This window comes from Thunnus maccoyii, chromosome 15, assembly GCF_910596095.1.
Source record: "Thunnus maccoyii chromosome 15, fThuMac1.1, whole genome shotgun sequence".
NCBI classification, from domain to species: domain Eukaryota; kingdom Metazoa; phylum Chordata; class Actinopteri; order Scombriformes; family Scombridae; genus Thunnus; species Thunnus maccoyii.
This window is the reverse complement of record NC_056547.1, coordinates 25,968,757-25,995,929: the sequence shown is the minus strand read 5'-3', so window position 1 is coordinate 25,995,929 and position 27,173 is coordinate 25,968,757. Positions and strand designations below refer to the sequence as shown.

Here is a 27,173-nt window from a genome sequence, read left to right as displayed (position 1 = left end):
TTGTAGTCCAGTTTGCTCCACTCCTTTAATGAGCTAATAAGATAAAAGTGCACAAAATGACTGTAACAAAGAAGAACACACAGCTCATGCATGAAGCAATTTTTGTAATCAGAATGGTCAAAAACTTATGGCTGACTTCAAGGCATAGTATTATGGTAAAGGAAAGGTACATATTATATTCATTGTATAACATCATCATACTGTAGACATGAAGTCTGTGGCATTTAGCAGTGTTAGATAAAAGCTTTGTATATGAAAGCATGTGGCTATTTTCAACATATTTGAACTGAATGTAAATAATTCAGTACTCTTTTTGGTCATTAAGGAAATCATGGATGAAATTCTGTTAACTTCTTTGGGCAGACAGAGCTATTTATGACATACATTCATAGTTTAGCAGAGAGTATCAATATAATGTAGGCACACAAGCATAAATTATATACACCAATAATGACCAGTGTAGGTCCTCTAAATAAAATGAAATAAAGTATAGAACACACACACAAAAGATAAAATACATATCTTCAAATCTAAAGGAAATAAACTCACTTTTACAGACAGCCCTTTGCTGTATATCTTTATTTGCATAAGCCTTCCAGCTATATGCAACACTTAATTAGTCTCAGAATGACCTCCACTTTATGCAAACAAACAGGGCTTTTCGAATCCGACGACATTTTTATGCATGAGTTCCGTTTTAAAACGCATTAGACCTACAATAATGGCTCTTCTGGGGTATAAACAATGTTGTTATTAGACGGTGAGCGCAGTCCAGATCCAGTTCTCTGTGAGGACTCCGCTCCGGGTTTTTGTTTTCTCGCGACAGGTCGGTAAGATGGCTGTGTCTCGCGAAGCCTCGTGCTGGTTTGGTTGATTTCTAGCTCTCGCTCTGTAACAGAAGCCCCCCCCCTCCAACACACACACATACACACACACACACACTTGTGTGGATGAAATTCATTTCCCTGGCTCTGTATTTATATATTTTTTCTTTCACAAACTTTCCCCCTCTCTGTTTTAACTTTAAACGGAGTCGCGGTGGATTACCGGATACCGGTCCGGGCGGAGGGCACAGGGAGGGAATGAACCGGGACAGCGGGTACGTTGTTATAAATATAATTGTATTTATATTAAATGGTTATTCGGAGTTTGATTGTGAGTGAGTCGCCGTGCTGAGAGAGAGAGGCAGAGAAAGAGTGGGGGAGAGAGAGAGAGGGATATCATGGCCGCTCAGGTCGCCAGCGTCGCCACTCTCAACCCTAACCCGCCATCCGAACTCAAAAAGCCGGATCGGGACCCACAGGAGGAGTCGGTACCGGGAGAGAAACAGCATGAAAATAAGGAACCGGGACCTGACGGCGGATCTCCCGGCCAGAAGGAGCTGCAGGACGGGACCGATGCTGGGAATGCTGGGGGAGGAGGGGATCCTGACATGAAGAACGGCAACGGGAATTTGCCCAGGGTAAATAATAATAATAGCAGTAATCAGAATGATTCAGGCGGGCCCGAAGGGAATAACCATCCCGGAATGGGACATCACCACCACCACCACCACCACCACCAGGGCCCCTTTCCTCCACCTCCTTACGGTTACAACCAGCACTACAGCCGGGCCCCTTTTCATCAACATGGCGGACAACAAAGCCCTGGCATGGCAGCTGCATCGGGGCCGGGCATGATGGACCCTTACCCGGCTAACTCACACGAACACGGCTACCCCAACCATTATAACAACTACAGCCCGTTCCAGAGCAGGACTTCTTATCAGGGACAAGGGTACGGGGCCATGAATTCCCCGCGTAACAACCAGTCTCCGGCGGCTGGGGGGCAGCCAGGCAAGCAGGCTGCCTCTTATAATAACCAGAGGTATAACATGGGGAACCAACAACCTACGTCAACGCCAACTTTAAATCAGCTCCTGACGTCCCCTAGCTCTGCCAGGAGCTACCCGAATTACCCCCAAGGAGACTATAACAATCAGGAAGGGGCCAACAAGGGACCAGGAGACATGGGCAGCAGCCAGTATAGTGGGGTCCATCCGGGTTGGCAACAAAGGACCCACCATCCGCCTCCCATGAGCCCGGGAAACACTGGACAGCCTCCAAACAGAAACCAGGTAAACTTCACTCACTGCTCGGCCACACTTTGGCTAAGTTAAAGTCACTCAGTAGCTCAGAAGAAACACTGAGGAGTTGCACATTATTGCATTGGCCCAGCCATTGTCTATGTAGCAAGAGCTCTAAAATGGCTGCCTCTCTCTTTCTCCCAATACCACCCCCTGCAATAGTGTTTAGACAGCGAAACAAGCCGCATATTCTGTTAGAAACAACTTTTCCGAGTTGCGAGTGTTTGTGTGTGTCCCTGCTTGGTGCAGGGCAAGAGTTTGACTAAGTAGAGTAAGAGTTTGTCAGGGGAAAGTGTGTGTGTGTGTGCGTGTGTGTGTGTGCATAGGGAGATAAGGTGATATTTCTTCGCAGTGCTTTCTTCAGCCTGCTTGTATTTAAAGTGCTGTGTTGTTGGTATAAGAATCCGCGGTAAAATCGCTACATTTAAGTGTTGTGCTCAAACCAGCGCTATTAAAGTTGTGTCAACGGCTGTCAGCGCAATAAACAAGACGCAAATGACAGCGATAGCCGTTAAATAACATTTGCATAATCATTAAGAAAAGGTCCCGTCTGTCGGTTAAAAAGCAGCTTGCACGGTGAGGTGGAGATGTGTCTCACAGTCCAGTGAATGGCAACAATTACACCCGCTAAGTGTTTACTCGGATCAAAGTGTGATTGTGACCGCGATTGATTTCATCCCTGACGGAGGGATTCATTCATTGCGGCTCGGTTCGGATCCGTCCGCTTTTCTCGGTGTCTTTGCTCTTGTAAACACGGCCCCGCTGGTTGAAGTTGGCAAAGTGCAAGATTGCCTTTGCTTTGGGGATTTGAATTATGGAGGTAAAATCCTGCTGTCAGAGCCAGGAGACAGTTGGTCTTAGGTTGACATGCGAGCCGAGATCTGATTGGCTCCCCCATCCCTCTGCTCTCGGCCATTTATAATTGCATCTAATGGAAGGCTGCAGAAAAACAGCCCCCTCTGCCCAGTTATGTGTTCCTCCACCGTGTCAAGACAACATAGTCCCTCTTTCTATTTTCTCTATATGTTATATTATTTTGAACACTATTAATTGCATTTGTGTTGTCTTAAAATATCTTTATACATTTTGTATTTATTCATATATTTAAATATTTTCTTATATAAACAAAAAATACACCAGAAAGCACATATTGCATCTGAGAATAACACCTTACTCATTGTTTTTATTTATTGAAAGCATTTTAGGAACACATTTTGTTCAGTTCCTCCCACTGCAGTAATTTGCATGCTGACAATACTCATGTATATCCGCTATTGTTTTTTTTATTTGTATTTTTAAACCTGAAGTTCACATGTGCTGAGTCACATCTCTGCTGCCTTTTTTTTTTTTTTTTTTTTTTTTTTTTTTTTAGCCGTTGACCCCAGACGTGCACCTGAAGTTTTTTGCTCTCGGGTACACTGTGTGCACTGCTCCTTCATGTCGGCTGACTCTGGTACAGCAGATAGAGTAGGTGTGGTCATGTAGCCCCGTTGTGTGACTGTGTTTTCCACTGTTTCCAGATCAGGAGCCGAGGAGGCTTGTGCGCTCTAACGTCTCGTGGCCACGTGAGAGTGTCGGACTGGCTCCGGTTGTGTTTACAAGCAGCCAAGGTGTCAGCCAAGTGTCACAGCTTTTTTTTTTTTTTTTTTTTTTTTTTCCCCAGCAGGTTTACAATAGCCTAATTTACTTCCACATGCAGAGAGTGTAACCATGTCAACAGTGCTTACCTACATCTCTCTCCTCAGTGATAACAGACACATGCGTAGTGTTTTTACTCCACAGATCAGTGTCATTTATACTGTAGGCAACATCTGTGAGCTGTGTAGTTCCTTTTAACACAGATTATATAATAAGTTTTTATAATTAAAATACATTTGGGTAGATGAAGGATGCCTCATTTGTATGTATATATATATATGTACCATTCTCACCAATAAATAGGGCATGTGATTGCTTTTGGGAAATAATTGTGCATTAATTTTATTTGTATATCTGCAGCCATAAGAGGAAATTTGATTGACTTTCCCTAATGGCAGTACTTTTTATGCATTCTATATATAGATAGATAGATGATTTGGGCTTGCATGTGCTCGCTTTTTGGTAAATTTTGCATGTGGCATATACTAAAAATACTGTTGTCATGATAGAGGTCGTACCGCGTGTTGATTTATTGAATATCTACGAGAGAGGAGACACTTTATTTCTGGCTAAAGGGTGATCACTGAGGACAACGTGTTCATCTGGAGAAGCGTTCCCTCCACTTGTTGCTTTAAACTTTTAAAAGTACAAGCTTTTCACTCAGTTCGTCCTCCGCTTCGCTGCATCACAAAAAGGTAAATTGTGGACGCTTCAACCTGCACAGGATGCACATTAGCACGTCTGTCTGATTGATGTCTGTCAAAAGAATTTAAACACTTTCATCTAAATGTACAGAAATCCCGCAACTTAACGTCAGGCGCCCGCAAACATCATGGTCATGTTAATTAAACGGCTGATCCGTGATGCTTCATACACAAATCTATCAAAAAGTGGTGAGAAATATCTTGCTGGTGTGTCTGTCTTTCTATGAAGGGTATGTTACTCACTGCTGTTTAGCAGATAAGTTGTTTTTCCCTCCTTAGCTGCAATTTGTCACTTCCTGTGTCCGTACCTGAGGCTAGCTTTAAATCCTAGCAAACAGGGTGAACTGACAGCATCTCAGCCAGTGTGGAAAAGATACTTTTCTCACTTGAAGCTCTTCTTTAGTGTCAGGTTTGTTAGCGAGACTACTTAGACGACCACATGGGATATGTTCTTTTTTATTGACATTGTGTATTTAGTAATAATCATGACTTCTCTAAATGATTTCCTCTGATTATTATTTTTTCTCAACAGACTTCAGTTTAGAGAAGGCAGAGAGGTTTTCTTCTAAGGATCAGTGTATGTGAGTTGCTCATACACAGGTCTTTATGAACCGTCAGTACTGGTTGTTGTCTTAGTAGCACTTCTACTGAATCAGTGCTTTACACCTTTTCCTGGTTCACAACTCTAAATGGAGAACAGGACAACAAGCTAACAAAAGGAGCATATTGTTCTTGTCGCTGGAACTTCTAAGTGTCTCAGAAAGCAACATGAGCATGAATATGCAGTTTTTTCTTGAATTTAGTGGCATAATGATGTTGATGACAGGGTGTGTTAGTGACAGCACCGTGTTGCCGTTAAAGGGCTTCATACTTTACGGTGATGTGGTCAGAGTAGTTTTCAAACAAGCTTTCTTTGTGTACACATCCTTGAAACCATATCTATATCTTCTGATATGGATAAGAGCAAGAGGATTGATGTCCGTCTGTCCCGTCTTCCTTATGCATGATTTCTTCAGTAGATTATCATCAGTGTAGGTTTTTCTTATGGGCCTAATGTGCTTTCAGGGGGGTAATGAGCAGCTCTTTGCTAAAATAGCATCAGCTTTGTCTTATTGTAGAAGTGTAGGAAGAGTGTCTGGGAAAGTAATTGAACATTTAGGTTGTTAAGAACACCGAACAGCAGCAGAAACTGTATTTTTCGCCGTCTCAGAATCTCATTAGTGTCACTAAATCGGGAAAGGCCGAATCACTATTCCGCAGCTTTAGCAGGAGTTTGCGTCGGTGACGTCAGTGGAGGTAACATCTCCACAACAAACACGTCAATTTAACCCACGTTATCCCAGATGTTCTTGCAGGATAGAACCTCACACTCAGGGCAAACAGACAGAAAGGTGAGGTGAATAGTTTTTTGGGATTTTTTTTACCGTTGACCAATCATGGCGGGAATGTGTCACACAAGGCCACCGCTATGTGCACATTATGTTCAGTCAGAGGACTTGTTGTATGTTTGATGTTTGACTGCAGAGCTTGATGTGGCAGCCAGTAGACCAAAGTTCAGGTGGAGGGTTTTTTTTTTTTTTTTTTACTGGCCAGTCTCTGCAGAAGAGCCGTCCGTGATAAGTAGCTGTATTTTAGCAGCGTTTATTAAATGCTTCAACTCTCCATTCATTAACGGCAGCATGATTGGCCTTTTAATTGGCGGATATATTGCCGGTAATGATTCGACGGGTGATTTTTATGGAGCCATTCACCTGCCTTGGGCCACCTGCTGAAGATGAATTAATGCGTTAATTGAGAGGTGGGTGAGGGATAATATTATGGGTTTCCATCATGCCTCGCACACAAACAACAAAATACTCTGAAGTGGATTGTAGTGCGGTTGTTTTGGATAGTATAACACCAGGTGTTTCCCCTCGCCTAACACATGGGAGTGAGCCATCAGGGATGCCCCGCAGCTCTGCAAGGCTGACTTCCCCAAATTGAGTTTGAATTAAATCATAATCGAAACCAATCTGTAAATATTTCTTTGGAAAGCTCCCACAGTTAAAAAACCTAATGAAAAACACCAAACCTAGGGTGTTACTTATTAAATTGACTGCTGCTAATAGACGCACACATGGCTCCGCACCTCCGCTCCTCTGCTGCTGCTGCTGCTGCTGCTGCTGCTGCTGCTGTACTACAAATTGGAAAGTAAGCTTACAAATCAACACTTTCATGACAGCTTTATTGTGTCAAAAGTAATGAAGGTGGAATATATTTAATATCGAACAGAGCAAATGTCTTGTCTGGCTCCGCAATGTGATTCAAAAAGCAGAACTAATACAGACAAGAGGCCCTTAGTTAGTACATTAGAGCTACGCTAAATGTGTCATTAGTTTGAGATTGGACTGGAAAGTTTATTGTGGGAGGGGTGCAACTTTCCAACAAACTGGTTTGAAGTTTAAATATAATCACAAGATTTTAAAGTGATTATAAGTAGAGCTGAAATAATGAGTTGATCAAACAGAACATTTACCAGCAACAGTTTTGATAATTGATTCATTGTTTCTCAAATGCAATATTTTCTGGTTCTTTCAGTTTTCAAACATAGTAAACTGATATTTTTTGGACAAATAAGTGAATTTGAAGAGGTCATCTGGGTAATTGTGATGATGCATTTTATTGACAAACTGATTCATCAATATAAAAATTGGCAGATTAATCATGAAAGTAATTGTTACAAGCTTAAATGTGAAGAAGAAGAAGACTTTCACTGACACTTTTTGTATTTAAAATGATGCTCAAATAATTGCTGATTCAAGCTGTGATTCTGGGTTGTGACTACAGTTATTTAACGAGGCGATCAGCAGAAAATTAATCAACTATTTTGATTATTTTCCAAGCAAAAATGTTGCACATATGCAGATTTGAGGCTTCTTCTTGTCGTATATGATAGTGAACTGAATATCTTTTGGGTTTTGGACAATCGACCAAACAGTTGAGAAAAGATTTCAATAGAAAATAATCGTTAGTTGCAGCTCTAACTGACAATTATATCAGTATTTGAAACGACGCATAAATAATAGTTGTTTTAGAGTTTAATAAGGTCACATATGTGGACAGAGCAGTTAAATATCAACCTGTATGCAGTCACTAGAAAGCGTTACGCTGTTCTTTGACAGCTGCTGTCTCTACACTTTGTTAATTGTTCGTATTCAGTAAACACAAAATATGCTTCCAAGAAAACATACAGAACAACTTCCAGCTACTGTTTAGACTCTGTGTTGCAGGGGGGGGGTGGGAGAAGAGGAACACAGAGCATTCAAAAAGGAAGTTCACTCTCGGCTCTTTAGCGTTGCACTGCTGAGTAATGATTCTCCACAGGCCACATGGACAGCATGCTGCCTCCCGGCACTGTGTGTGTGTGTGTGTGTGTGTGTGTGTGTGTGTGTGAAGCTGGATGGTGTGTGGTATGAGGGAGAAACGGTGTCAGTGATACCCAGGGGAGGAGGGGTGGTGGTGGGAGTTTTGTGAATGATCTTCGTCTGCCCCTGACAGCTGTGTGTATTTGTGTTTTTAAAGTGCGGTAGTTACTTGGTGGTCGTTGCGTTTTGTGTGTGTGTGTGCGTGTGTGTGTGTCTCTCTGCCACTGCCTCAGGAGTCTCTCTGACCTGCTCTTACTCCACGTGTCACCAGCCATCCGTCTTCCCTTAGTAACATCAGTCTTTCATCCCGCTGACAAGCACAGACAGTGTTACATTTTCAAACTCTGCCTTTTTCCACAGTTCACTGTTATTTCCTCGGTAGCTTCATCCTTGAGACCCCTCAATTACCCGTACGAATTCTCAATACTGAGCAGAATAGAGAAGGCGCTCATAGATTTGAGGTATCCAGCCACAAGTTTGGGGGGGGATCACCATTCCACAAGCTGGTGCAAATGACTGAAGTATTGAGGAACACCTGAGCCCAGTGTTGCACATTGGAAATACATTGGGGGGGAAAAACAAGTTGCTCTACGGACAAATGTCAAAGTTAGGATATTGCGCCGGGGCACTCTGGAATGTAAAGGTAATTCATTTCTTTTGACATTTACCTTCTAAAATGCTCCAGATTAGCATAGTAATATCCTTCTCTGAGCCCGCGTGAGACTACAGACTTCATTTACATGACGTATGACGGAGGCTTTATGGAATAAAGTGGTTAACCTTTAAATGGGTGCAGTTGATGATACTAGGAGGTAGAGAATGATGCTTCCTCCCAGCTCTCATGCAGCACTCACCTTTGCTCTCTGTAAAAAAAAAAAAACACACAGTGGCAATGGCTCATATATAAAGAGGAAAAAAGGGGAACGTAAGCACATGAGGAACAGTTTGTTTTCTCTCTTTATGACTTTTGTGGAACTCAATCATGGTGTGTGTTGTTGTGGATTGTGCCCTCTAGTAATAGCCTTGCTTTCTGTTTTGCCTAATGTGGTATGCACAATTTCAACCTAGAGAGAGAAACTTTATTTATCCCCAAAGGGAAATTTCTGTGTTCCAGAAATCACATAAATGACAAAAAACACACGTAGCTTACAAAAACGCACACAATGAGATGTGTGTGTGTGTGGATATGAATTACCATATCATATATAGTACTATACTAAATAAATAAGTAGAGTAAAAATAGAATTTTAAACTTTAATGCAAGACATTGCTATTAATGTGCAAATTAAATGTAAAATGTGCATTGTGCATTGCTGTAGAGTGCACTTAGAGCAAGCAGGACAAAAACCTGTGCAGACTAAACTAATCTTAGAAAACTAGTGATGGATCAATGCTGACATGATTAGTCTATTAATCAATTAGTCGATTAATAGAAACAATGTTGGTCATTTTATGAAGATAAAATAGAAAAAGATTGTCTGGTTCTAACGTGTCAGATGTGGAGATTTGCTGCTTCTCTGAGTGTTTGTCAGTGTAAACTTGACCTGAAAGGATCAATTTGTCTGAAATGAGCTGAAAGTTGATCCAGTTTTTCAAATGTGAATATGTTTCAGTCGTCTATGACATCAGTTTCAGTATCTTTGTCTTCTATTGGCTGCTGTTGGCCTGACAAAACAACCAGTTTGCTCTTTATTGACCAATAATATTTTAGTAATTTTTTTAAACAAAAATTCAAAAATAATCACTGATAATGGCTCCACATGTCCCTCTTGTTTCCCCCTGCTCACCCCCATCTGCTATGATAGTAGATTGAACATATTTTTTTTAGACTATTGGCTCAAATTATTACAGCAGGAGACTGACTGTAAAATGTGAAATTAAATTTACAGCTCTTAAAAAAAAAAAAGTGAAAGTGGCAGTATAAGACATTTAAAAATGTCAGCATGGGCTCTGTGAAATTGTGATGAGCATTTGTCTGTATTTCTGATCTAGGAAATAACCCGATCAATAATGGAAATAAACATCAGTTGCAGCTTTAAATTGAATCCCTTATGGATTTTGGACTGTTGGTAGACACAATTAGTTTCTCTGGTAAGGTAAACATAATGATTAGTAGCAGCCCTTCACATATTGCTCTACTGCACAACACTACAGCAACAGACAAGAGTTCAAATTGATATGGCATATTTAACTTTACAGCTGCCAATATATATTTTTAAGTGGCCTGAATAATTAATGTGCATTTATCATAGGATTTGACAGTGTTTCCACATGTTTAGATGCCACCTCTTTCTGTGCAGCAGCGTACCAGGCGGCCAGCTAGCAGCTCGTTTGATCCAGAGCCATTGTTTAGTTTTGATTTGATCGGCTCATGGTTTAAAAAAAAAAAAAAAAAAAAAAAAAAAAAAAAGAGCCGCTGTTGGTCAGCAGGAACAAAGTTTCACAGACAAAAGCAACAACAAAAAAGGCTATTTAATGTCATTGTTTCTGGCCTGTGCGGCAGGTGACAATGATTTATGCACCAAAGACACATTTGACCAGTATCTGCTGCCCGGCTGATGTTAAATTCAGACTCTGGTTGTGATACATGTGGATGGGATGGTGGCATAGCTGTGGAAAAAGCAGTAACTGTTGTTGGCATGTTCCTCTCTCGACCTGAACATTTGCATGGCCGAGCACCATGCGGGGCTGTTTTTTGTCAATGAGAGACAGCGAACGAACAGTCCCCAAAAGGTCTCACCAGTCCAGTTCACCACTGGTTCCTTTCTAAGCGAGGCCTGAACAGCATGTTGGAATCACTGCCGCTTACAAAAACAACTTCCTTTTTCCTGTAGATTGAGTGAAAAGCGAACAGGCGTGCTACACTGTACAAACTCGATATTACTTTTAAATGACTGGGCTATGATTCACATTATGACCAAGCATGTTTTCATGTGTGCGGAGCTGTGTGTGTGTGTGTGTGTGTGTGTGTGACGTCAGTGTCAGTTGTGACTCTAACCATGAGGCAGCCGGTGACCCAGCCAGGTCCTTAAGTGGCTTCGCCTCTTTCAGTAGCCAGGGTATTTTTGGCATAGTAGTGAGTGACACACTTATCGTAATGGGTCGTCCAGGGTGCCAATGGTCAGCCTGAATAAGCATCCTTCTCGGCAGGGCGAGCCGAGTCTCGGCAACGTGATGTAACCGATCACTGTCTTTGCATTCATTGCTGACAGAGGAGTCGCTGCCCGCTAACGCATCAAGTGGCTTATCTGTGAGCATTTTTTCTTCCCAGAAGTAGTCATGTGACCCGAGCGGGACGGCCGCTCTTACTCTGTACTCACACCGGGCTCTCAAATAAGCATCATGGGATGTTTTATGAAGTTATTAGAAGAAATTAATTTGGATGTGACTCAAAATGTAAATGAAGAGGAAGTCAAGCGGCCGAGCGTTGTTTGAAATTAATCGAAACTTATTAGCTGCTAGATTGTCGAAGTTTTGGCACTGGTGGCAAAAGATATTTTTAGAATATAGACATGTTTTTCCTTTAAAACTCTTTTGTTCAATTAAAACAAATCAAAGCTCTCAAATGTTAAATGTTGTCTAAACACAAGCAGCAGGACATTAAGTTTGTTTAAATAAAATAGTCCGAAATTGACAAAATTTTGATTTAAATCTGGAACTACATGATCAAAGAGTAACAAAACTGACCAGACATAATATAAGTGAAATGAACACCTGCCACCCTGTTTTATTCATGAAGGATATATCCATAACACCGACAGTAGCGGCAGTAGACCAAATAATATATTTACGCACTACTATTTTTCAGTATTTCTGTCTAGTCTAGCTTTTGTCTTTTACTGAACATATATTTTAGACACAGTCAGTTGATAACAAGTCCCTAGAATCTAGTAGTAGGAACTATAACAGCACCCAAAGTAAAGACCAGAATAGAAACTAGATGTTAATAAAAAAAAAAATAAGAGTCTTCACTCACCAACGGAACCAACCAACCCCATTATGCAGGCAATGATGTCATTCCAAAATGGCGGCTTGCTAGCTAGGTAGCTAGGTAGAAATTATGAAAATAAGTTTGTCATATCTGTGGTTTTAACAACTGTTTTTCTGATATATTTGGGCGCTACCGGTGCTAAAACATGTACGTTTCATGCCCCCTTTAAGTTTGTATTCAATATAACACCTTATTATCAACATGAAATGTACTGAAACTAATGTATATGTGACACAAAAAGGCAATTTATTAATTTTGCCGGTAAAAATATGCTTCTTTCATCTACCAGTCCTCTTGGCAGGTGAGTCAGAAAGTTAATTTGGGACACTGCTTGACAGCGTTCAGCACTCAGTGCAACAATTTCGGCTGGTAACAAAAAAAAATGAATCTGATTCCTCAGCTGTTGTCAAAAATATTCATATTTTACTGTTTTTTTTTGTACAATCATGTTTCTTCACCATTAGAGTAGAAGGCAAAAAAGTCCGGTTTTGTTGTGTATGCAGGTGTAGCATACATCACTATGTCTATGCTTGCTATAATTCCACTGTGTGATGAACACAGATGATGAACATCTGCTTTGCCATCCAGCGTTTATCACCACAGTATGCTCTGTGCCCACCGGCCCCCTGCTCTCCGCTCGCAGTCCGAACATCCCTCACCCCGTCTCGCTCCCGAGGAATCGACGACTGTCACCAGGAAATATAAGTTTGGCCTGACAGGTTGACAGGCGGCAGTCAGGGCAAATGTTCACTCTCTTGTACCTCCAACCTCAACATCACACTGACAGGCCAGGCAGCAGGCAGCCCTCTTTCTTTATTATCAGTGAACAACTGGACAGTCTCAGCAAGCTGCCATAGAAATTAATTTGGTTCTTTCTCAAGGCAGGAAACATGTTGTGAGGTTTTGAACTGTCTTAACTACAGTTTAAAGGGCATTTTTTTTTTTTTTTACTGTGCGCTGGTACTTCACTAAATTCTCCTCATAAATTGATGCATTAATTTGAGCTGTTTCTGCTTTATTTTGGCGTTGCACACAGGAATATTGCAACATTTTGGGAAATACGTTTCTTTGCTTTCTTGCAGAGAGTTAGATTAGAGGATCTACACCACTGTCATGACCACATGCTAAATATGAAGCAACAGCCAGCAGGCAATTAGTTTAGCTTAGCATAAAGACTGGAAACAAGTGGAAACATCTAGCTTTGCTCTGTCCTAAGCTAACTTTGGGCAAGAAATCTGAAACTTTTTTTTTTTTTTTTTTTTTTTTTGCTAAGTTTTAAATTTGGTTATATGTTACAGATATCACGTACTGTATCTGTCACAGGTCCACTTACTAGATTATTCCAGAGCTTTCAACCTCTCACAGTCTTCAAACTACATCATGAGACGTGGTTCAAAACTCTTAGAAAAAAAAGCTAGAGAGCGGACCTTAACCTTGTCAAACTACATCGCCATTAATTGAGTTATAATTGATGTCTGACCTCTACAATTAATTTCTCCCTGTATGACTGTAGGAGTGTCAGTGTAAGATAGCAGATATAACCTCTTCCTCTTTAAAAAAAATTTTTTTGCAAACTCAATTTGATGTGACCTGGGAATATGTGTCATGTGACATCTACATTTGGCTGCTTGCCCTTGGCAGTAAGTTGCCCAGAAATGTAAGGTAACTTTCCAGCAGCGTTGTAGATTTTTACTCTTTCAAAGCACACAGCAGCCTCATACAGGTGCAGATCAGTGCTCTTCACCTCCCGTCTTTGTGTTGTTGTTGTTGTTGTTTTCCGTTGCTCTTATTAACCTCAGATAGCCCTGGAAAGAGCAGATTTTTGTCATCTCAGTGTGCAAACTCCCTTCTTCTCTCTCTTCCCTCAACATCTTTTGAATTCTTCGGAACAGCTGGGTGAACATCTGGGCGAGTAGGGTGCTGTTGCCTCTGCTCGGCGTGGAAGATAGCACCAGCAGCAGGCGCGGGCTGCCACCCCCTCTACCCAACCCAGTGCCTCCTCGCTTTTATCCAGAGTCATGCAGCGGTCAGCGCTAAGTTGGAACTTGGAAGGCTGATGCAGTGGGAAGGCACACTAATTGCCTAATTGAGAACACGGCTTTTTTTTGTTGTTGTTGTTGTTTTTTCTTTCCCTAGCTTCTCGGTTTCTTCTTTACTTAAGCTCTCACGTATGGATCTTCACACCAGTTGGCTACACGTTAGCTTTCCTTAAAAGTCCATTATAACAAGTCGTTTGGATTGTTTTAATGCTTTATGGCAGCTGTAAGAGAGTCTCAGTGCTATTGCAGCTGTGGCCGTGCTGTGTGTTTTGGTGTGGTCGTTGTTTGTGAAAAAGGGAAATACTTACAGAATGTGCAACTCCCTCCAGAAGGATTGATAAGTTAAAAAAAAGAATTGTTAAAGTAATTTTTTTTAAATAATGTTTCACAGTATGGGTATGTAAAGGGTAACTTTGCAGCCTTGGTCTGTTCCTGGTCATTATTTATGTGGGTCAGTTGGTATTTATTGCACATAGTTCCTGTTAGGGCTGGGTAGCATTTGAAAATTTTTCAGCAATTTTCTAAATGTTCTACAAACCCCCGTTTTCCATTCATCAAAAAGTTCTCAGATGTCGTGTAAACAAAAAACAGCCACACAGGAACTTTTCCTGAATAAAGCACAGTCCAAAACTTGGATCGATATCAGGAATTGATCAAAGAATAAGTATAAAAAAAAAAAGAAGAGTGCTGTAGATTTAGATTAGTCAATGAATCGATAAGTTGATTGCCAGAAGATTAATCACCAACTATTTAGATAATCAGATCAATCATTGAAGTCACTTTTTAAAGCAGAAACATGTGAAACATTTGATTGGTCCAGATTCTCAAATGTGAGACTTTTACTGAGTTTTTGTGTTGTAAAGTATAGTGAACTGAAAACTTGGACAACATGAGCACAATTTGAATATTTCATTTTTGGCTCTAGGAAATTGTGATGGGCTTTTTTTTTTTTTTAATTAATTCTAATTCAAGTAAGTTTTTTTGTACTTAGTAATACAGATACATGTCAGTAGGTATCAAGGAAGCAGTCAGGTTCCCTTCCTGCTCTCTCTGAAGATGATCAACCTCTACGTTTAGTTTCAAGTTATTCTGCTTTTCTTCAGTCTAGAAATCTCCATCATAAGTGCTCATACAGCCGGGGGAAAAAGTAAAAAGGAGAAAGTGAATGAGGAACACTGTCCCTGTCCTGGAGCGAGGTACTTAACCCTTCACTTGTGCGGCGTATGTGTTGAAAGCTTAAACGGTGAAAGAGTGGTCGTACTGGGCAGCTCCCACTGTGAACGTGGATAACAGCTTTTAATGTGAAGTAAGCTGTTAAGTCCAAAGTGCACTGATTCACTCGGCTCGCCCCTTAGAAACAATCTCACCCCTAAAATTGACATTTGTGGTCTAGCGTAGGATATCCTGTCCGTCTTTGACATGCGATGTGTGTGTGTGTGTGTAGACTCCACCAACCATATGAGGGCGGCCTTAGCCGGCGTGTGTTGCGTGTCGAGGGGCTTTAACGCAGAACAATGGTGTGTGTGCCGAGCCGAGGCCATGTGGCCGCGTGGCGGATTAAATTAGCAGCAGTTGTTTATCGTCTGTCCCCCCCCACCCCCCACCCGGTCCATCTGCTCCGCTCGGCCCCGTAGACTCCAGCTCTGCTCTCAGGCACTGCTCCAGACCCTCCCACCCCACCCTCCCCAACCCCTTACAAATCCCTACCCACATCCCCATGTCACACACACACACACACACACACACACACACACACAGTTTTGAATAGTTGCAATATCCACCAGCAGCCCAGTCATGACACAATATACTCAGTGCAACCTCTTCTGCCAAGAGTGCTCTGGCTTTCCTCTATGCAGATTAGCCATGTGCTAATTGTGGTTATTTATTTATTTTTTTTATGGAAGAGAGAGAAAAAAAAAAGGGAGGGGAGGAGTTTCCTTCAGAAATTGATTAGATGACTGAGCAGAAAAAAAAAAGAGAGACAGTGCAGTGTTGTGGGTTGAGTTGCCATCCAGCGTTGGTGTTTGAGACTCTGCTGCTCTGTGAGCAAAGTTGGTTATAAAGCTTTAAGCTGTGCTGAGACATGACACGACTGTTTGAGCCTTCTCATAAAAAAAAGTGTTCCTTTTTTTTTACAGAATATTAGTCTTAGTTAGAAGTGACCAGTATTCCACTCAGGCCTTAACCTGAATTGAGAGATGTTGAAGAGTTTATGATAATATTCAAGGTTTTAATTAAAGTCTACATCTGAAAACTAAAATTCTTGAGCAAACAATGACTAGTATTATATTATTGATTTAAAATGTGTTTCAATTTACCCCATTTTAAAAAATACCATCGGCCTTTTTGGAACAAAACTCAGCCTTTAAGCTGGGACAGTTTCAGTAAGACATGAGTGGGTTTCTGCCAAGTCTTTTCATCTGTCTTTTGATCTGTGTGTATCAGGGAATCTCCCTACATGTTATCTCATGATCATATGCAAAACAGAGTATTTGTATTTAGATTTATGGTTGAATAATATTCATGGGAAATAACATTGCAATATTTGGACTTTTTTGCAATATAGGTTACATAATTACTCTCTGATACTTGTTAGCTTGTTGCTAGTCTCTCTATTGTCTTCTTTACTCATTTTAATGTTGCACACAAATGCAGAATAATGGTGAATATTAAAAATAGCCTAACAGTAACACAAGTAGAGAGTAATACCCAGATAACCTGGTTTCTCTAATCTGGCTACTGAGAGCATGTAAACACACTGAAAGTCCACCAACTAATAGAGAAATGTTGCAGCGATATATGTCAAACGTTTGCTAACATGAGTTAACGTTAGCTACTGTAAACTAGCAGGAGCAGGTAAGGCTTCAGCAACACAACAAGAGTACATTTTATTGCTTTTGAATTCAACTTTTCAGGAGCAAAAAAGATGTTACTTCTCCTTTCAGAAGTTCCACACTGTTGCTGCGGGATGACAAATCCGCACGAGATAGCTCGTTAGCCTGTTAGCTTGTTAGCTTGTTTTGGTTGCTCGTCAGATGGTGATTGTTGTCATTTTTAACGCCAGAACACAGAGACTCAGACCTACTCTCCACCCAGTAGTGCCGCATGCCTTATCATTTTTCCACTGAGTCTATCTAACCCTCACCACCACCTCCAACCCCTGACATTTTCCTATGATACATCCGAAACCGTCAAACCCATGCCTTGAACCAATGAATAACACGTTTTTCCATATTAAAATGAAGTGAAGCTTTAACATTCACTTGGTTTTTTTTTTTCCACTTTGAAATATGTTGCTCCTTTTTAGATGCACATAAATCCTTCTATCAGTAGTTTTGCCTGCCTTGTATCTGTAGCGTAATACAACTTTTAATCATAATTTCATTGGTTATGATTCAGATGCTCAAGGTCTCACTTACTCAACAGCAGCAGCACTTGAGCCTTTGCGTCATCCTTCTAAAGAGCCATTCATCCTATAAGTAAAAGAAAGAAGAACAGAGCCTTCTGCTGCCCCTGACCTCTATACACAAGATGCAGCAGAGGTTGTTTTGTGTGGTTAAAACACACACACACACACACACACACACACACATGCACACTAGCTCTCTGGGATCTTGGAGGAGGATGTGTAATGGTGTGTCAGATGCGAACAACTTAAGAAATGCGAGGAAAATCTGGTAAACAGATCAATGAAGGCCTGAGCAAGTAGACTGGCCGGAGTTATCTCCCCAGCCTGCAGCGCACAGATGTGTTAACATGACCAAATGAGGTTGAGGAGTAAAAAAAAAAAAAACAAGACCTCTTGAGCAAGTTCAACATCCTGGATTCTTCAGGGATTTACGCAGAGCTGCAGACCACATAGTTTGAAAGCCGTTACGACGACTTTATCAGCATTATAGCATCTTTTTTTGAGACTAGTTTAGAGCTGTGACGGTTAGTGGATTTAATCAGTCAAGAGAAAATTGAGTTGTAGCTATTTGAGAATTGATTAGTCGTTTTAAGCTTCAAGCAAAAAAAAAAAAAAAAAAAAATGCTCGAGCAATATTATTGGATAGAAAACAAGCAATTTGAAGAAGTGACCTTGAGGTTTTTGTGAAATTGTGATGCACATTTTTCAGTATTTTCTCACATTTTTAAAGACAAAATGATCAAAATGTGTTAATGGAAAAAGTAGTTGAAGTTAGTTGCAGCCCTGACTGGATGTTTTCCACATATATGTTGTGGGGATTTGGTAGTTTCAGTGGTGAAACATGCCTTAAAGGATAACTATGAAAATAAAGCAGATAAAGTGATAAAGCAGAATTATCCTTGAAGCAACTAAAAAAAATCTATTATATTCATTCCACTGAATGTCTAAATAATGCTTTTTTCAAGTCTTTTTCATCCTCTTTCCTCCAGAATTATCACAATGTTATTTCACTATTTTGAAACTGAGTGAATATTGGTTCAGATTATCAGCTGCTTTCATCTAATTCTAGAGACGACGGCTAGAAGATAAACTCACCTGGTCAAACGACGGCAGCAACAAACATCTTTTTAGAGCGGTTGTTCAGTGAGACATGAGAACGAGATGAGTGGTTGTTTTGGGAGCGTCGGTGCCGATTCTCCACGTGGCTCGGGGAGCTGGAAACACTGATTGTAGCCAAGCTTTACTTTCCAGCTCTCTCTCTCTCTCTCTCCCCACTGAGAGAGGCCCGAGCTGTCAGGCTCCTTAATGGAAAAGCGGGCATACAAGCTGGTGTAGAAATATCCTCACTGCCGGCTAAAAAAAAAAAAATATCGACCGAAATCGGTGAGGGGAAGAAAAAAAAGGTTGATTGTTTTATGGCCCGGTCGTCGCTGAGAGATTTCGTCCAAATGAGAAATAGATTTTTACCTTTTTAGTGTTGCTGTTCTGTAGTTTGTTAGCATGTTAGTCATTTTTCATGTGGATTGGAGGACGTTAGCGGAGCGATTCGGGCCTCGGTGGCGCACTTTACGGATGGCACGGGAGGCTCCGTCTAACTGCTTAAGCAGCTCGTTAGGAAAGAGCTATAACATATTTCTGTCCGCTGAAAGTCTCTCCAGCTTTGTGTGTGAGAATGTGGAGGTTTTTTTTGTTATTGTTGCCGTAATTGGACCAATGCCGCTGTTAGAATTGGATCGAAAACCAGCAACAAGGTGAGGTTTGCTTCAGTTTTGTCCACCAGCCATCTCCAGACTGACTGTGTTGTGAGGTCTCCCATCGTGGTATGATGTCAGGTGGGGGGTGGGGGGGGGGTGTATGGTGTCCTTCCTTGCAGACTGGGGTTAAAAGTGCATTAGAGGTCACAGGAGAGTGTCTACCGGGGCCTGTTACTTCCCTCCCTCCCCCCCCAACGGTGCGGTCGGTAATGACCCTAGGGATCGTAGTAACACAACCTCCTCCACCTCCACCCCCCCCCACCAATCCTCCCTCCCTTTTCCCTTCCCGTCCTTTCCTCCACACACAACATAACACACAACATAACACACACACACATAGGCTCCTGAACCTGGAAGAGCTCAGGAGAGTGTGGCCTGGGGGAGGCTACAGGGAAAATCTGGAGTGGAATATGTTATCTTGGATAATGTTGGTTGACCGCCCTGACAGCCTGTTGATCCCCCCCCCCCTCCCCTCCCCTCCCTCCTCCCACTCCCAAACACCTACACCAGCACACACATATACACACAAATACACAAATACGCCGCCTCCTGCCGCGCCACCCCCCCCCCCCCCCCCCCCCACCCGACCTCCTCTCTCTCTCATTGCAGCACTGTCATTCATAGAGTGCCAAAGCCTGCTGCTTTATTAAAGCCCAGGAAGAGCAAGGCCTGGCCCAGGTTCAAACAGCAGTGCAGCTGGGACCTGTTACATTTTCGGCAGACTGCCCTCTCCGTCTTGCTGGCTATAAATAGCCCCGGTGGTTGTCTCCCTTAACCAAGGAAAAGAGGTTTTTGGGGGAGGAAAAAAAAACACACACACACAGATTAATAACCGTGGGAAGCAATGAAAGCTTTGTGTCTGCTGCCCGAGGTCAGCAGGCCAGGAGGTGTTGCTACTTCAAAGCCTCCATTGTGGCTCGTACTTTCAGATGCCGCTGCGGTGGGTTTGATGGGAACACAGAGGGGCTGCCAGCGATGTGATGAGTTGACAGCATTGCGTTGCGCCAACCAGACAAGATACCTATCACAACCCTGGTGTGAATTTCGTTTTTTTCCTTTTTTTTCTTCTTTTATTTCCAGGGGACGACCAGTTCATTACAGTTAAATGGAATTCTTGATTTTATTTTTTTTTTTATTTATTCTTAAATTGGAGGAGTGTTGTGTTTGGGGGGGTATTCCACCAAGCTCATCTCTTCTACACACAATATCAGTCACTTTATGACCTTGGCTCCAGCTGTTGACAGGCGAGGCTACCTCATTACGAACACCCCCCTCTCTTCCTCCCCGGCTCTCGGGCCAGAGAGGCCGTCTGCCTGGGCCATGTGGATCTCCCGGAGTCCAAACTGGCCAAGGTCAGCCCCCAGCCACCACCGCCACCACCCCGGCCTCCATCCTGACACAACTCCAGCTGAGGGGTGGGCCCAGCTCCAGCTACCGCAGACACTTCCACTTCCTTAAGCTTATTTTCATAGAAACCCTCCCCGACGTCTCCGCCGTAACAGTATCCACCCACTGGCACAATGATCTCCTGGGCAGGGAAACGCTCCTGGCGGATATAGTGGGCTCATTCATTCATTCATGGCCAATTTTTTCCCTTTCTAGTCGGAAAGTAAATCCACTACTGTTTTTTCCCTTCCCCTTCTGCTTTTTGTTCTATATTTGCTTGATTATACTGTGACTGTTTTATGAGATGATGCTTGCACGACACATTGCAATGGTAGAGTCATCATTTGCGTGCTGAGTAATGCCTTTTCAAGAAAACCCACTAAAATAACTCAACTATATTTGACCTGGACTGTGTTTTCTCATCTTTTCTGGTCATGTATTTGAATTCACAACCCATCCATGGTGTTATTACAGAGCTTGTTAGCAGCTTGATAGGACGTGTGGCTGACATGGCCAGTCTATCCATCCATTGTTGCAGCTCACTCATTGAAATTCTCTGTCTGCGTCCCCTAGCCTCCAAGCCCAATGGACCAGGTAGGGAAGATGCGTGGCCAGCCATATGGAGGACCCAACCCTTACTCTCAGCCGCAGCAGCAAGGGCCTCCCACAGGGCCTGGACCCCAGCAGGGAGGCTCTTACCCAGGGCAGGGCTACGGACCTCCGGGCCCTCAGAGATATCCTATGGGGATGCAGAGCCGAACACCTGGCGCTATGGGTGGCATGCAGTATCCACAGCAGGTCAGTGGAAATTGACTAGGATTACTTCACCTCGCCCAAACTCTCTCTGAAGTAAAAGTTTGGCTGAAAAATGCCAAAAAGGTTTTATGATTGAAGACATTTCTATGTGATGGAACGCCTTCAGTCAAAAATTCAATCCAGTGATTTCAACTGAACTTTCTCCAGTCTTTGTACCACCTGGATGATTGAGATGAACCTCTGCAGGCTCTTCACCACATCATTGTGGCGATCAGATGTTTTTTGTAGGTTTACTGTTTACGAAAATCAGAATTTTGCTGACATTTCCTTAAAAGATTGACTGTTGAGATAACAAGAACAAATAGTCTGTTTGATCATTTCCTTATCTTAAATAGAATCCATATTAAAGACAATGCATTTATATTAAGAGGCGTTGGCATCTTCAATTTGGAGTGAGCACAGTTACTGCATGTCTTGGACTAGAGACATGTTTGACAAGCTTAAAAGATTGTCTCATGTTCAAAAGTGAAAGGCAAATCTGTCTGAACAATCGGCAATGTGAGTGTTGAAGTCACTAAATATTTTCAAGGTTTCAAAAAGTTGCCGTCTAGTGTAATGAGGACGTGAACTCCTCAAACCCTGATAAGAAACTACTGCTTAGGTTGGGAGGACAGCATATTTAAATGCAGCAAAGAGGACTTGTCCTGCCCACTTTTGACATCTAGCACCTTAAATGAGGAATATTGTCCAGTGCTGACAAAACAGCGCTCAATGTGGTACAATATCTATAAGGAAAAACCAAACCACCACCTTCAAAGTATCACAATCTGTGGTGCTGGGCTTGCTGAGGAAAAGGTAGGCAGAGACTTGTACCACCCATGTCTCTGTTATGAGTGAAAAGTCTAAACCAGGTGATGCAAAATGAAAGACTTCCTGGCTTAGGAGAAGACACTTAAGGGCCATTTTGAATTTCTGTGGTACTTAGTCATGGTGCAGGGCATGGTTTGAAGTCCGGACCACAAGTTAATAAGTTTTTTTTACATTCCTGTTAGTTGAGGCACTAGAGCATTTTTTTGCTCTGTGACTTACTATAAACAGGAATGGTGGAAATGGTAGTATACAGTAGATAAAGTGACTTTGTGGAGCGGACTGGTTGGACGTCAGGTGTGTTGGGTCATAATCAGTTGAGTGTTAAAGGTAAGGTGGATTCTTCAAAGATGTCCAAGTATTGTCCTAGTGTTGAGCTAGACATTTAGTTTGACATTTTGGGGAAAATACAGTACATGTATTCACTTTCTTGCTGAGAGTTAGAGAAGAAGATTGATACGTCTGCACTGTAAATATGACGCTACATGAAGGCTTAGCTTAGCTTTGCATAAAGATTCGAACCAAAATAAGATAATAAAGAAATAAGATGAAATTTGTTGATCAGTGAACTTTTGAAGTGCTGGTTGGCAGATTTTATTTCACCTTTTGACAGAGTCAGGCTAACTCTTTCCTAAGGCTGCAACTAACGATTGTTTTAACCATTGATAAATCTGTTATTTTCTTGATTAATCAATTAGCTGTTTGGTCCATAAAATGTCAGAAAATGGTGAAACATGTCAATCACTGTTACCCAACACCTAATGTGACGTCCTCAAATATCTTGTTTTGTCCACACAGTCCACAACCCAAAAATATTCAGTTTAGTGTGATAGAAGACTAAAGAAACCAGATAATATTCACATTTGAGAAGCTTGAATCAAAGAATTTGGAAATTTTTTCCTTAAAAAATGACAATTAATCGGTTATCAAAATAGTTGGCTATTAATTTAATCGTTGGCGACTAATCCATTAATCAACTGCAGCTCTACTTTTTCCCCCTGCTCTTGGTCTTTATGCTAAGCTAAGCTAATTGGCTTTTTGCTTCATATTTGCCAGACAGATATGGGTTGGGATGGGAATTGATAAGATTTCATTGATACCAATGCCATTATCAATTCTGCTTATCCTGTCAGCCTGTCAGTTAGCCCGTTAGCCCCAGTTGGTTACAGCTGACAGTCCGCTGTCCGTTCGACAGCTCCATTAGCTCCATTAGCTCTTACAGCAGGCTGACAGAACAGCAGTTCTCCCTGCAGCCCAACCCAGTCACAGTACCAGTCCTACCGCCATGACTCCTTCTTGTTTTAAGTTTCCAGCAGCGTAGACGCATGAGTTTGACATCATTGTTTTGCAGTGCATAACTGTCAAAAAAACATGCCAGCACTGATAAAAGAAACTGATAAGCTCAGAGGCATACAATTCTGATTGATTGGATAATTTATAACCGGTTCTCAACTGGAACCGGTTCTTGATTCCTATCCCTAGATATGAGAGTGGTATTGATCTTCTAATCTAACTCAGCAAGCCACTGAACAAGTTAATTTCCCAAAATGTCAAACTATTACCTTAAGGTCTCTGCAGTAGAAACACAGGAGAGGAACAGAGATGACACATTGTTTGAACTATAGTAGCAAAACATCAGTTTCAGACAGGAATATGAACTGGATCATAATACGATCCAGACGACAAAATGAATGGACAGCCCAAAAAAAAACAAAAAAACAAAATGTGGCATCTTTTTCACCTGGAACCAAAAAACAGAGTGAAGAAAAAGGCTCCAGCAGGAACAGACTCAAAGAGAGCAGTCCATCAATTTTTCACTGTCTAGTTTATTTTCATGCTTGAAAGCAAAAGTTGGGGAAATTCAAGTTGTATCTACGGGCACAGTGGGCATCTCTCTCTGACAGCGTCGTCCAATTGAAAACGGCAAACATCCAGTTTGCCGAAGCTACTTACTCATAGCTAGGAATAAGACCCTTCTTGAACTCTCTCAGCCAGGCAGTCCGTCTTAACAGAGAAATGCATGCAGGGAATCCCGTAGAGTGAATCCTTTTCTTCCACGTCCGCTGTCTGTGGTCTTGTGCCCATTGTGTGGTGTGATTATCTCATACTGGCCTGCCTGGTGTCTGACCGTGGACTCGATAAGTGCCCTGCAGAGAAGAAAACGGCTTCCCTCCCTTTGTCAGACAGATACAATACAGCCACTTCATGTTGTTTTAAATGTGTGGCAATTCTTTTACTATCTTTTATTTTCTTTGAATTCTTGAGTAGCTGAGAACCCTCCCAAAACAACACGTGTCTTTTTTTTTTTTTTCTTTTCCTTTTTTTTTTTTTTTATATTACTGTGTTTCCTCACAAGGTCAGCTCTTTCTCCTTCCACGCTCCTTGAGAGTAATGAAACGAAAACGTTGTATTGAAAAGCTTTCCGGGTAGAAAGTTCAAGGAGATGAAGTCAAAACTCAATTTTTATTTTCATGGCTGTAATTTAAAGCGATACACAGCTGAATTCCAACACTTAGATGTTTTTTCTTATGCGCTTTGACTGAGCATTTTATAGCGAGGAACACGCTCCCCTCTCTCTCCCAGCCAGAGAGAGAACAGTTGTCTTTTCTTTTTAATCTGCGAGTAAGATGAAGAGAGGCTGTGATTACTCTGTCGAGAATGAATAGTGAAAAAACATCAAAGAGGTGACTTTGAATATTGGGTTATTTTTATATATATTTTTACAGCTTTAGAAAGGATCCTGTCAGCGCACATACTGTAGGTAGTGATTGATATTCCACAGAGGGGCTGAGGATAGTAAAGCCATAGTAAAACCTTCTACTGACGAAAGCTGTTCACAAGTTATTCTGCTGTGCTGCAGAATATTTACTCACACATCTTAAGTTTTCTCCGCTTTTTAATGTGAACTGTCGTTGATCTTGACCAATCTTTCGTTTTTCACGTCTAGATGTCAGCATACGGACAACAAGGGCCGGGTGGCTACAGCCAGCAGAGTCAGGGCTACTACAGTCAGCACGGCCCCCCATCTCACCCTGGCCAGCAGCAGCCTCCATACCCAGGCCAGCCCCAGGGCAGCTCTGGACCTCCCTACGCCCAGCAGGGCCTTCCTTCACAGCCTCCTGGCCAACACGGACAGCCAGGGGCCCCTTACCCGCAATCCCAAGGTCCCCACGGCCCTCCTCCAGGACAGCCACCCTACGTCCCTCCTCAGCAGCAGCAGCAGCCTCAACAGCAGGGTCCAGGTCCTCAGAGCCAGCAGGGCCCTCAGGGCCAGCCTGGCTACCCACAACCCACTGGGCCAGGGCAGCCACCACAACAGCAAACCCCACAGCAGCAGCAGCAGCAGCCGCAGCAAGGGCCCCCACAACAACAACAACAACAACAACAACAACAACAGCAACAACAACAACCAGGAGGTCCCCCTCCTCAAGCCCAACAACCTCCAGGTCACGGCCAGCAGGGTCAACCATCACCTTACTCCCAGACACCCCCCCTGCAGCAGCAGCAGCAGCAGCAGCAGCAGCAGCAACAACAACAGCAACAACAACAACAACAACAGCAGCAGCAGCAGCAACAGCAGCAGCAGCAGCAGCAGCAGCAACAACCGCCGCAGCAGCAACAGTCACCATATCAGAGGTTCCCACCTCCTCCACAGGTAATAACACCACACACAGCTCTATTAGCACACTTTAGTGATAATATGATGTGCCGTATCAGGCCCATCTGTGTCTCCATTACGTTTTGCATCCAGAGATTCCTGAGCTGCTCTTTATACTTTTGCTGTACTTCATCAGCGCTGTAATGCAGTCCATGCCTCCTTTCCAACGTCACAGCAACCTGTCTGCAGTTGCCACACAGTAAACACCTTCCAGTGGTGCCTCCACATTTGACTCCTCTCGGTCATTTTTCATTTGGTTGTAAAATAGACTTGAGTATTACACACTTAATTTGACATCATACATCCAAGAATGGGTCGAATCCATGAATGATTTCATTGTGAAGCCACTGTAGTAAGTTTTGAATTAACCTTTCAGGGAAGCCATCTAAAGCAAACTTAATTAAAATCAGTAGTAAAGTAAATCAACATTTTTCAACATTCTGTCAGCAGATCAGATTGAAACTCAATTGAGGAACGGACTTCATTACAGCTCTGATAAAGCAGTGCAGAGGGTAGTGGGGTTAGAAACAGTGCAACACCTCTTATAAATGAATAGTTAGAGTTGAACGTAGCAACTCATATGTTACATGAGAGCTAGTTTTGTTGTTGTTGTTGTTGAAAAAGGATAAAATGGAGCCACAAGTGAGCCAATCAGGAAAAAGAGTCATAGGCACTTAACATCTAACATGATTTTTCCTGTCCTGTTCTCTCCCAACGGTGACACAGACATGAAGCTTGATTTTCAGATATTTTTTTTTTTCACATGCGCTCTTGTCCCTTAATCAGGAACTCTCCCAGGATTCCTTTAGCTCCCAGTCCAGCGCTCCTCCTTCCAACCAGCCCATGGCTTCCAACAAGAGCAGTCAAGAAGACAGCATGCAGGCCCGGCCATCCAGTCTGCCGGTGAGCACTCCCATCTCCTTACTCAACAGCTGACCTTCGCTCGTTCGAGCGGCGTCTCGTCCAACGGGCTCCACGGCTCATTTTTAAGCAGACACATTTACAAACACATTTCTGAGCTGAGTTTGTAATCTTGCAACTAGAGGCGGTCTAGGATTAAGTAATTATGCTCTCCTGCAGCTATGGCCAGAAAATGTAATAATAGCAGTGTTATTCAAAGCATCGCCAGTAGCTTTTTGTCCCAATATCTGGGCAGCAATGACCGATATTTATACGGGGTCAAGCTGATCTTTTACATCTTTGAGGAAGAGGCACTAAGAGTAAAAATCTTCATCCCCTCTGCCATCTGTTCAAGATAGACCACAACCCTTCTCAACCCCTCTCCGCTGCCTCTGACTTCAACGTACACACGGTACATAACAACAAGCTGATGCTAAGACTGAGTAAAGCAAGTTTGAGCAGTACAGGTTTCTACTGACTTGTTATAAAAAAAAAATAGAGCGGGAAAACCCCCCCCCCCAACATTCTGCCAATAAAAGGAT

At 42.3% G+C, this 27,173-nt stretch overlaps 1 protein-coding gene across 2 annotated transcripts in view; it reads left to right on the top strand.

Annotated features, from left to right (window-relative positions):
* Window positions 1-509: 509 nt before the first annotated feature.
* arid1ab (AT rich interactive domain 1Ab (SWI-like)) overlaps window positions 510-27,173 on the top strand; it is a 53,661-nt gene continuing 26,997 nt past the window's right edge. Inside the window, exons 1-4 of one of the 2 annotated variants that reach the window (XM_042435158.1) lie at window positions 510-2,116; window positions 21,024-21,248; window positions 25,021-25,728; window positions 26,518-26,634. In XM_042435158.1, coding sequence (XP_042291092.1) covers window positions 1,223-2,116; window positions 21,024-21,248; window positions 25,021-25,728; window positions 26,518-26,634 — 1,944 coding nt within the window. In that variant the 5' untranslated portion in view covers window positions 510-1,222. The remainder of the gene's footprint in view (window positions 2,117-21,023; window positions 21,249-25,020; window positions 25,729-26,517; window positions 26,635-27,173) is intronic. The other variant, XM_042435159.1, reaches the window with a different exon arrangement.